Genomic DNA, 12,015 nt, shown 5'->3' on the forward strand with positions numbered 1-12,015 from the left:
TCATAATGAAGGCCATTATTGATCTTCTACGCAAAATATGTCGTGCGAAAGTATTGGTCAACACTTAAGCAAAACACAAGAAGCAAAAGGGCATTTATATGGAATGTTTGTGATAACATTGAAAGATGGTACCCACTAATAGACAGTTCTCAAGGGAAAATATTTAATTTCATAGATAGCTTCAATAAAGAGAATATTACCTGTCGTTGGTTAAAATGGTCCCGGTATTTTGATACAAAAGCGAGTTTGACAGTTTGATGGAAATCACCCTCGTCTGTCGGTTTATATTTGCCATTTCCTGATCTCCTTTTCCTGCGTTTTTTGTCCACACACCTGTCTTTAAATACTGGTTTCACATCGCATATTTTCTTTGTCTCAACATCGCAAGTAGCAGTATTTATGGGTTTAACATCTTGGCTGTCACATGTACAGAAACGATACTGATCATCCCAATGCGACAAAACGACATTTTCGTTGAATAGATTATCTTTTGCTTGGACCCTAGAAAGTGAAATAGTCAACTAACAGCAGCCAATTGAATTTATAATAATTTTTTGTTTGTGAAAATGTTCGTAATATACGAACAATGTTGGCAGTTAATAATAGTTCGTATTAATACATGCACTGAAGACATTTATAATAGTTTGTATTAATACGAAGTATCACAAATGTTAATTTTTAATGCGAAAAAACTGACGTTCTCTCTCTAAAAATGTGCATAATTTTACAAACAAATTTTACCTTAGGATGTTAAATGCGACTTTTTTGCATTTAAATTGTTTACTTTTGATAATTTGTGTTCATGCATTTTTGTTCAAGGTTAAATTTATATGCAATAAAAGTGAGAAACCCCCAGTTTTTTTCTCATTTTGCAACGAAATAAGGGAATATTAACAGATATTCCCTCATAGAGTTCCGATGCATATAATATGAAATGATGATAGGGAACATTCGTTACAGAAAAGTCGTTGGATGAAACATGGTATTACTATACGTACATCCAGCTTCTGTTTGGGTCATTATCAGTAGAACCCGGTCTTTTGAGCCGATCGTTGTTTATGTTTCCATCAAACGAACCACATAAGCCTGAAGTTTTATTAAAGTCAGCTACTGATGGAGTTACGTGCACGTTCATTAAAAAAAAATCAACAAGGCTTATATCGACGTAGCTTCCACTCGGTAAAGTAACCTTAAAATAAACATTTAATTGTTAACATGTATGTTTTTAAAGCACAGTTTTACATAACTTTTATTGAACAAACCAGAGAGGGGAAAACATACAACAGATAATACGATGGAATTAAATATTTGATATCAATATTTAAGACATTGGTGTGCATTTAATTGCCCTTTTAACACTCAATTAATACATATTAAATATTTCTTACACGGTATTTCGTCTTTGAAACTTCATTTACTTTCTCCCGGAGAATTCCATCACCGCACTGTATAAACCTGATGTCAAGCACCCTTGCACAAGTGCTTATAACGAAAACGTCACTTCCGGCCTGGACAGCAACTCCACACACACAGTGTGGTGTCTGTCCATTGTTGAAACAAGGTTGTGTCATAATCTGTATCTGCGCACAACCAACGTGAATTATTAACTTACTATTGTTTTTGAGTGGTAGTCATAATAAATGATAATAATACATTATGGTTGGTAATTAGAATTGTAACTACATTTCAAGTAACATTAATACTCAAATTCAACGTATATTTTGTTCCTTAAAGCAATAGCTACAATTGTATCGCTAGACTTATCGCTATGGTAACACAAATTTAACGAGATACAAAATGCTCATTTTTTTGTGCGAACAATATATTACCTGTTAATTTCCCACCACGATATCCGAACATTTACGAGCGAACGCGTAACTGGCTTCGAGAAGCGTCGGAAGAACGACGTTTTCACGAGAACTACGTCTTGCTTCCGAAGCTGCTCGAATCCAATCTCGCGTTTGCGCGTTAATGTTCCGATATTGTAGTCGGAAATTCACTTTGAATATATTGTGATACACAGACAAAAAAAACCCGAACATTTTGCATCGCGTTAAATATATGTTACCAGACCACATCTAGCGCTGTAATTTTGGCTATTACTATACGGAAGATTGAATTTTTATGTCTTAACTGTATTTTTTTATATATTGTACCGAATATTCGTTAACTTTTAGTATCTATGGGCTTTAAAATATACGTTCTTGCCGCCGTCATATTTTCGACGAACGTAATATCATCACATTTGATGCGAGCAAAAATGTGTATATCAACAACATCTGTGTAAAAAAATTAGTCGTAACTCTATTTGCACAAACGGAACTGTCGATAATTTTAAACATAAAGCATCGTAAGTATAAAGATCATACTTTTTGGTTATTTTTTTGATGAATGTACATATCAAACGTCCCGGTCAAGTGATGCTCATATCCACTGGTTGCAAACATGAAATATAAAAAAAACCACTTGAATAACAGTATTTAAACGATTGGGACATTAACCCGGATGTTTTGAATGCGATTGTAGTATATTAAATGTTAACACGAGCTGACATCAAGATGTCGAGTATATTAAATAACCTGTAAATTATTGAAAATCAAGACACATTGTTAATACATTCCTTTCAAACAATGAATTCGTTTAAATAAATAATACTCCACTATGTCTACTTAACAAGTGAAGAAAATAACTCTTACAGTTTTTTTTGTTCAGAAGTTTTTTTCTGATAGACTTTTAGAGGTTTTTTACATTGTGATACATTTCGAGTTATTCATGCTGTTTTTCACGCAACCAAACTATTTCTGTCAACCAAAGAAATCACAGACCGCTTTTTTGTATCGAGTTTTGATATCAGGAAATGTCATTATGTTGTTTAAGTGAACACATTAAGATATGTATGCTATTTTAGAAAGAGCATTGGTACCATGTCATAACACGAACATCTTTACAATAATATGACCTTTTGAAAACTTATAACTATACATTAACAGATGGCCGACTGCACTTTCAAACGCAATATTTTTCAGATACTGGACTAAATAATGCATATAACTATGCAGGAAAACATAATATCAAGCTCAATCACATTTTTTTTTCAAATATATATTCCAATTGCAAGAAATACAAATACAATTTGATCCCAGTATAAAATGATATGTTCATATCATAATGTGGTTTAACGTAACATCATATATTTTCACTTCTGTCCATCCACTCGTATAAAATATTTTAAAGTGCCTCAATGCGTCGTTTAATTCGTCGCAATTAGTCGTATAATATTTCGTTTTACATTGTCTCTGAAAATGACAATAATAAATGTGTGCATGCAATTATTCAAGTGTTTTACACATGTTTTGAGAGAACTTACCGGAGTAACATATGTTTGAATAAACATTGTTTTCTTATTATCCGGCTATGTTTTCAGTGAATGACAGCTGAATATATGACTTTGCTGCTATTTATGACATTATATTTTAACAATCAACTGTCAATAAAAAATACAATGACTGTATCCAGTTGACTTAACAAAATACTACGTTATGTCGCGGAAATACTTTGATAACATTTATCAGAATATAAATCAAACGAGATAGAAATACGTGTATCGCATTATAAAGACGAGATCATTTTCACACAATTGTAGAACTGTGCATAAGGAGATCGGGTATGTTAAGTGATTAGCGATTTCCGATGTATTGAAGGTATAAGGCATACTTATACGAAGACACATAACGCATATAAAACAGACAAAGACAAACCATTGTGACAGTTAAGACGAATAACTATATTTAAATCTAGTATTAATCTGACTCGTTCAAACAATTCTAATAACTTTTTTCGAGCACCTGATCGGTGGTATGGATTCGACAAATTTGTTATCTTCATATGGATATACCGGAGCAATGTGTTATTCTTCATATTATAACTATACTCACAGTCCGTCGAACGACATCATATGCGGGTCACATACTGCGTAACAACCTTTGTTATTTATGACAGCTTGGTCTGTCGACACAGTGACCTGTGAACATAGCCGGCATTTGTATCATTTTAGAAGGGTCAGTGCATAGAGAAAACATTGGTATGCTTACAAAATAGTATATATTCATAAGCAGTTTAAATGTCGTTTTCAGCGTTATTTAAATAAACAAAACGATAACATATGTTGAATAATACCTGTACTTTATCCACGGCGTAGCCATTGAAAAATGGATGAGCTAAATAGTTAACGGTAGTCAAGGTAAGTATCATTTGCTGACTTAAGTAAGCGTTTGGATGTGGGAACTTAGCTTGGACGGATAGTTTCTTTGGTTTTCCGATATCAGACCGGTAAAATCGTAGACCGCATGAGTTTGTCTCACTGTTGCTTTGTATTGCATCTGGTTTATTACAGTTTGTAGTGGATTGTGGGATAAACAGTATTACATCCAAGTAGCAAAATGAGTCGCTTTCAAAGCCCTGTTCACACCCAAACGGAATTGTAAGCTCGTAATGTATGTCAGCGCCTTTGTCGTTATGAATGGCCACATGGCTTGATCTGTTTAAAGCCTGTAACATTAAATAGTTAGGTGTAGCATAAAACCATTAGGGAAATATAACATGACACTTTAAGATACACAACACGTTATTCAAATATATTCATAGACATAATAGCATACGTACTCTTATGCCACAGAACCTTTCCGGGCTAATGACGGGGGCGCTTTCTGGGGTAGCGGGGTCGATGCTAGCAGTTATAGAACAAGCAATCTGTAAATAAGTGCAACAGAACAAAAATAAATAAATAAATTCGATCGGAATTACAAAATGTATTTGCTTTACTGTCGATTGTTTGAATAACAAGTCGTGAATGTATTCTGATTACTATGAAACCACTCACCGTTACACCCAATCCAAAATATGTTGGTGCCTTTAAATGTCGCTCTGTCATCATAGTGTTTTGGCGAAAATCACCCTGACTTAAATATTGTACTGGTTCTGATTGATGGAGTTGGTGGACCCAACTTGAACCGTGCGAGAGTGCCCATACTACTTTGTAATAGTAATTTGTGTTTGCACGCGGTGTAAAGTCACAGTAGAACTGTAGCTCATTTTCACCATTCGGTCGTGCCACGTTAACATTTATACTAAGTTTTAGCTCAGATATATCTGGTGTTGTTCCTAAAATGAAATCAGGGTTGTCGAATCGTGAAAAGAGTTATATATTTCAAACAACTTCGAATAACTTAGTACTTAAAGTGAATGCTGAACGTGCAAATGGTCAATATTTGACGGTACCTTGCAGTTTATTATATCGCATAATCCATATGTAGGGGCTCAGAGCGAGGATTGAAGTTGCAGTCATTAGTTGATTACACTCGGATTTATTAATAAAAATGATTTATGGATTGAAAATGAATACACAAGCACAAAAAGGAAGTGAGAAAAAAGTGTTGTTATTGTCTTACACTGTGGGGCAAGACACACAGAACAATTATCACAACATACCACCTGGAGGCGAGACGTTCGAATTTCTCTCTAAAATGACACAACAGATATATACTCAATACAATATATACAGCGATACACTTTAATGTACAGATATTATTTCAATATCGTTTGCAAATATTATTCAATAATAACCTTTAACACTAAACAATTATCTGTCCTCATAGACGCTAAACGGCACATACAAATAGTGATTCGTATAAATATATCCAACATTAGTGCTGAGGATGAACAATTATTTTATTGTTAAGTTTAAGGTTATATAATTCTATTTTTATTTAATTTGTGATTTAGAAAATCATCTTGTTTATATACAAGGGTCCAATGGCTTGAGCATAACGTACATGTTGCTAAACAAATAAGAAACTACTATAACAGCATAGTTGACCAAATGACAAAAATACATGAACATACACAGTACCTACAAAAAATAATGCAATAAAACTGACACGTGGAAATATTGTCTTACCTAAGCAGTACGCCTCTATGCAACTTGATACCGGGATGAGATAAAACACATACTTGTCTTCAGCACATTTGGTAACGTTCGCAGAGCTTAATTTATCACACACATTACTTGGTCCATTTCTGCATAAGACGATATTTCTTTGTTCGTTGATGTTTTTCGGTAAACTGTCGTTATCTAATTGCAAACACAAATATCAGTGAACTTTTGCCATATGGTTATTATTTGAAAGCAGGGAGCAAGAAATTGGCTAAGAAAGATCAACTGATCGGGACAATGACACTGAACTAACATTTGGGCGGCATGCCATGATTATATTCACTTGTCCAATCTATTGGTAAGCTGCATACATGCTTATTCGTATTAGGATCATTTATGCAGGAGATCTAACAATTAAACAAATTAATATTTAAACAGATAAATCAAGCAACATTAATTTGCACGGCACTAAGAGCATTTCCATTATTCCAGATTACACAGTATCAGAAAATGTCGATCAATAGAAAGAAAATGTTAACACGAAGCTCAATAACTCTCTGAAAATTATTGAGGCGGAACAACAGGACGAGAGTCTACCATTAAGGGGTGCTATATATAGCACTTGAACAAAATCGGATTATTACTGTAAAAAGAGCATGGAAACGACCGGGTGTAAGAATGGTTTTGCAAACGAAATTTTGGAATGAAGAGATATCGAGATAAAATAAAAGGACGAACAAAGTATCAGAAGGTTGAAGCATATTGACCAAGTTGAAAATGGTCATTATAGTTATGCACTTAGTCAAAACAAGGGTAGATAACTTTATGAATACAGGTCACAGGGTTACCAGCCTTGTCACTATGGAGTGGACAGATGTCCTGTTTCCAAGTTTGAAGTGGATAGTTTTTAATACAAAATTGACTTCAAGAAAACTTAAATTTATCTAAATTTTGACCTCACACGTGCCACTGTATATTTCAACCTGTAACAGTAAATAATATACTAGCATTATAGTATAGCTAGTCGTATATAATACTGCCATTTTCTATCGTTATCCCAGATTTACAAGTTTCCTCTTTAGCCAAGAATCTTAACAATTCACGCTGACTCAGATGGCAGATTGAAGACAATAGCTGCACCTTTTTCTTGAAAACCCTCTCAAAAACAAAAAAGTTTGCCGCAAAGTTTGCCGCAAAGTTGCCGCAAAGTTGCAGCAAACATTCTTTTTCTGACAGAGATCTCTTCTGATTGGTACTTGCAGAATGTGAGCCCAATTTGAATGTGTAAACATGTATAGATCCACTCAGGACCTGTTACTGGTTTGAAATGTAGTTTGAAAGCAATGTTTGGATTTTTAAAGTTTAAGTTTTAACAATATCATAAAATACTGACTTTGATGAACATTCTTAAACAATTAAGTAGAATGTGGAAATCAACATTTTGTGTGTCAACAAGTCTAAAGGAGGAATTCAGTGAGTTATGAAGTGGCCCTTTTGGAAATGCTTTGAACTATTAAACAGGTTTGTATTGTTTTTCTTATGATGTTAAGTTTAATTTAATTATATTTTTAAAGAGTTTCAAATACCTGTTTGTGTAGGTGATTTACATTTAAAATAAATGATGAAACAAATAATCGATCTTTGCAGTAGGTCACATAAACGACATATTAAGTCAGTTAAAGGTATCTGTATCTTACAAAACCAACATAGTTGTAACAATTGATTGCTTACTCAGTGACCATATGAAATGGTAATGTCACCAATAATTATATTTATTTATGAATAACTACTCTACCACGAAATGTTAAGCTTTTTTTTCACTTACATAAATAAGAAAGCTAATTGCTTTCTCTAAAAAGGTGTAAAGCAAAAACCTAATATAAAATAGTTTGTAACTTACTCAAAATTATACAATAGTCAATCAAATATAAAACTTTTCTGTTTTAGTTTATGTTTGGTGAAGCATTCATATGACATTTCTAACATTTACAAAAGAAAGCTTTATATTTGTATGCTTGCAATTTCATTTACATAACATTCACCATGTGACAACTTTGCAAGAACTTAGAGGCAACTTTGCAAGAACCTTGCGGAAACTTTGCAAGAACTTTGCGGCAAAGTTACCCCCAAAGTCCCGTATGAAAATGAAGTTTGAGAGAACTTTGCAAGAACTTTGCGGCAACTCTGCTGCAACTTTGCAAGAACTTTGCAGCAAAGTTACCGCAAACTCCCATATGCAAATGAAGTTTGCAGGAACATGGCAAGAACTTTGCGGCAAATTAGCAGCAAACTTTTCCCATGTAAATTAAGTTTCCGGCAAAGTTGCTGCAAATCCATATGCAAATGAAGTTTGCATGGTAAAAGTTTGCAAGAAAGGATGTTTGCGGCAACTTTGCTGCAAATTAGCAAAAACAGTTTGCAGGAGGCCTGTAAGATAGCATTAACATGCTTGTGATAATCCAAATACAATGACATATATCATGTGAGCGTCTTGTTGTCAAAACAAATCTTTGGAATAAATATCGTGTCAACTGATTGCCAAGTAAGGAATTACATATGCAATGAAATAATAATGATTATTCATTATTGTATCTGATATTTGTTGAGGTTGCACTAAATCACCTATTTTTTGTTTAATTTTTCGATTAACGCGACATTTATAACAAAACGTTTCTAGTAAATAATAACACGTTTTTATTACTGTTCCAACTGATATTTGCCTGTTTTTTCTTTTTGTTGAAGGTTCGCAAAAACCGTCGCCTTAACCACGTACCGTTCGTGAAACAAATGATAGCAATTAGTCTTGCTGTGTTAATTATAGCAATTAAATGTTTTAAATAACTTATTTTTTTCAGACTAGAATCCTGGTTTTGGTATTTGCATTTTCATGCCAGATTTTTAAGCATTTTAGTCAGTGACTCACGTTAACATAATTTCGGAAGCTAAAACGGTAAACTATAATAAAAACGACACCTGAGTGGTAACGCAACACGAAGCAATAATCGTATGTGGTTGTTGTATGTCAGATCTACGCCACTAGACTTTATAGAAAAACAACCTTAATATTAAACACACTTTTACTCACCTCTGCGATACCAATTTCGTAGTGTTCCACAACGCTGATTTGTAGAGGCTAAGACGAACGTATCGGTGAAGTACCAGCCCACTTGTATATAAATATCGCAAATTGCATCTTCGTCGGCTGCTAGTTGATATCCGACAAGCCTCTGCCGAATCGAACCCAGTTTTTGTGTCGAGGTGTCAGTGCATGGGTCTGCTGAACTCGATGTCGCAACTTTATATGGAAACATACATTTGGTAACACAGTTTGATTACTTTGAATAATGCCAAGTTTTATTTTGGCTCTGAAAAGTATCACTACATGGGAGGCAGGAAAGAATTTTACAAATATTCGCATTGACAACATAGTAGGGCCACTTTTTCGTCAAACATGTAATTGGATCATACATCCTCAACAAAACACTGATTATCAAATGTGTTAAGAATTAAGTTAATAATAATTAATGTTATTGTATTTGGGCTGAGATTGTTGGTGTTGTTATGTCTGGACAACATTCATTTTTATATATAGCTGTATTTGTTCAACTAAATGCATCATCTAGGTTTTTATTTTTCTTTATGATACGCGTTTAAAGGTACACATATTCTATATTTTTCCAATAAACGGTGCAATTGCAATTATAATTACATGATATATATGATAAGTTTTGGTCATGTATGTATAGATGTGTTTGGTTAGACATTAAGTGTGTTTTGAGCCTTACGGCATGAAGCCTACCGCCTTTAATAACTTTTCAGACGAACTTGTTGCACCAATATGCTAACGGACTTTTTATCAGACGGATAAAAACATATGAATAAGTCTCTTTAAGGTTGATTCGACATGCATTTTTTCTTTAAAATTAACTCCAAGTACAGCGTATGTATGTCAAATTAGACGAGAAAATTCGCAACGGAGAATGCCGACATTGCTCTTAGTATGAAGCCATACTAAAAATTTTGTTCGAAAGGCTTGATGAGCTGAGAATGTTGAGGAACAGAAAAGTCGTTTAGTTAAATATGTGCCCCTAACTATTAAGGACGCTTTTTATCTTGGAATATCATAGAAATGGAAGTAAATATAAGGCAAGACGATAAAAAGAAACTCAGTACACTCCAAAATAACTACCGTTATTACTCTAAGTTTTCGGACACTCCGTTTTTTTAGCAAAAATAATTATTTTTCGTGACTCTTAATTTTCGGACACACGAGTTTTCGTCCATAATTAATGTCTCTAAGTTTTCGGACAGTCTATTTTACAGCGCTATTTTACCAAATTTCGGTCCTGTTTTCGATATCTAATGACACTTTGATCATGGGGTTTTACAAGCAGATTAACATTATAAAACATCACAGGTGCATGCCTCAGGGCAACGGACCATTACATTTGCGTTATAGAGTAAATAACCTTGTAAACCGGTATGAATCAATGGTTTCGCCCGATAGCATAAGCGTTACGACAATTGACATGACGCCTTATCAATGATCGCTCCGCCCACTTAATCACGTGGCTCAGTGGGAAGAAAACCTAGACAAGCTTACACCAAAATGGCTTCTTTGCCTATAGACTGCATATAGATTTACGCGATATTCCGGATGATTTTATGGACTTGTTTAACACCATATTACACTTGTAAAGGGGTTGATGCCATTTAGTTATTCTGCAAATGCAAAATATATACGATTAAAGAGAACATCAGCTATTTATAACGGGTAAATCGGTACACTAAACAAGCTTTCAAACGCTTGCGCGCTTACCGAAATCGAACCCGTTATTACGTGTAATGGTGGTATTTGAAATAAATTAACACTTCACCGGCATTTACCCGTGTTATTAACAAAATTATTACCGAAACATTCCCCCTACCCGTGTATTTGACACGAAATAGCGCTTTATAACTGGGAATTCGGTGAGGTTTTACGCGCTTTTTGACGCCGGGTGGGTACCTCAATCCCACATGTTATTGCGTATAAAAGTGATATTAATCATATTAAACATTGCTTATGGGACATGTATCAATCACTTTAATTTAAAGCGCAAAAACAACACAGTAAGTGTAAGTAAAAAATCAAGAAAAAAAATTAAAAAAAGGAAAAGAACATTGCCCGGAGCAGGTTTCGAACCAGTGACCCCTGGAGTCCTGCCAGAGTCCTGAAGTAAAAACGCTTTAGTCTACAGAGCTATTCCGCCGACTACACATCCGTTACGTATTTTATACCTTATATAAGCAATCTTCGTAGTTTCACAAACTTTAACGACAAAAACAGAACTCTCCAAATTATTCAATCGTTTCGCGTTGCAACGCTTTATAATTTTTAGGTTTTAAAATCGTCAAAAGATGCATATAATGGCTATATTAGAGCATGGTTAATGTTCAGTATTACTGTTTCCTCACAAATATCATAACTAAAACGAAAACTTACGAATCTGAAACAACTTTTTTCAATTTTGTCAATTTACCAAAGCGTGAAAAGATCCCTTTAAATATATATTTTTCTAAAATATGTGTATCAACACGTGAACTTATACCGTTTTACGCTGGAATACATATATGATTCAAGCTTTGCACGCGTATATTTTAAATGAAAAGATTACCTGTATAGTACAACCAGATCCAAATCGATATTTTCACGCACATTCTTTCGCAGCCAGGTAGCGTGTGTCTCGTTTAACTCCGACATTTAAGTGAATCGTTTGTATACATAAAATTATCCAATCATAAACAAGGCTGACAAAGCATTTCTTCCTGATGACGTTTGTAAATCCCCCTTATTATGTCAACATTAATTAATTTATGTATTACGTCTACTGAATGTAATAACTAGGGTAGATCTAACTGACATTTTGTGAATTGTTCAGGAATGCATATTTTCAGACATTATCCAAAATACAGTAAGAGCACTTACGTTATTTTTTTGCGCTCAAAATATTTCAGTATTGAAATTATGGTAACTGCTCCTTTCTTAATTTGTTTTTGTTTTAAAAAAGACATATCAAATTGGAGTTTTGTTTTGTTTTTCA

The 12,015-nt window shown here is 34.0% G+C and overlaps 1 protein-coding gene and 1 long non-coding RNA gene across 2 annotated transcripts in view; both read right to left on the bottom strand.

Annotated features, from left to right (window-relative positions):
- The window catches only part of LOC127835749 (von Willebrand factor D and EGF domain-containing protein-like), an 11,693-nt gene extending 6,538 nt beyond the window's left edge, over positions 1–5,155 (bottom strand). Inside the window, exons 1-8 of the mRNA XM_052362187.1 lie at positions 4,880–5,155; positions 4,663–4,749; positions 4,177–4,548; positions 3,936–4,021; positions 3,290–3,296; positions 1,389–1,580; positions 999–1,189; positions 201–501 (exon numbers count right to left, since the gene is read on the bottom strand). Of these exons, the coding sequence (XP_052218147.1) occupies positions 201–501; positions 999–1,189; positions 1,389–1,580; positions 3,290–3,296; positions 3,936–4,021; positions 4,177–4,548; positions 4,663–4,749; positions 4,880–4,933 (1,290 nt within the window). The 5' untranslated portion in view covers positions 4,934–5,155. The remainder of the gene's footprint in view (positions 1–200; positions 502–998; positions 1,190–1,388; positions 1,581–3,289; positions 3,297–3,935; positions 4,022–4,176; positions 4,549–4,662; positions 4,750–4,879) is intronic.
- An 807-nt stretch (positions 5,156–5,962) lies between these two features.
- Positions 5,963–11,671, bottom strand: LOC127833637 (uncharacterized). The gene is made up of 3 exons (XR_008027515.1): positions 11,590–11,671; positions 9,018–9,227; positions 5,963–6,130 (listed from the first exon to the last, which is right to left on the bottom strand). It is a non-coding gene; the product is annotated as an uncharacterized LOC127833637 (long non-coding RNA).
- Positions 11,672–12,015: the final 344 nt, after the last annotated feature.

This window comes from Dreissena polymorpha, chromosome 6, assembly GCF_020536995.1.
Source record: "Dreissena polymorpha isolate Duluth1 chromosome 6, UMN_Dpol_1.0, whole genome shotgun sequence".
In the NCBI taxonomy this organism is placed as follows: Eukaryota; Metazoa; Mollusca; class Bivalvia; order Myida; family Dreissenidae; genus Dreissena; species Dreissena polymorpha.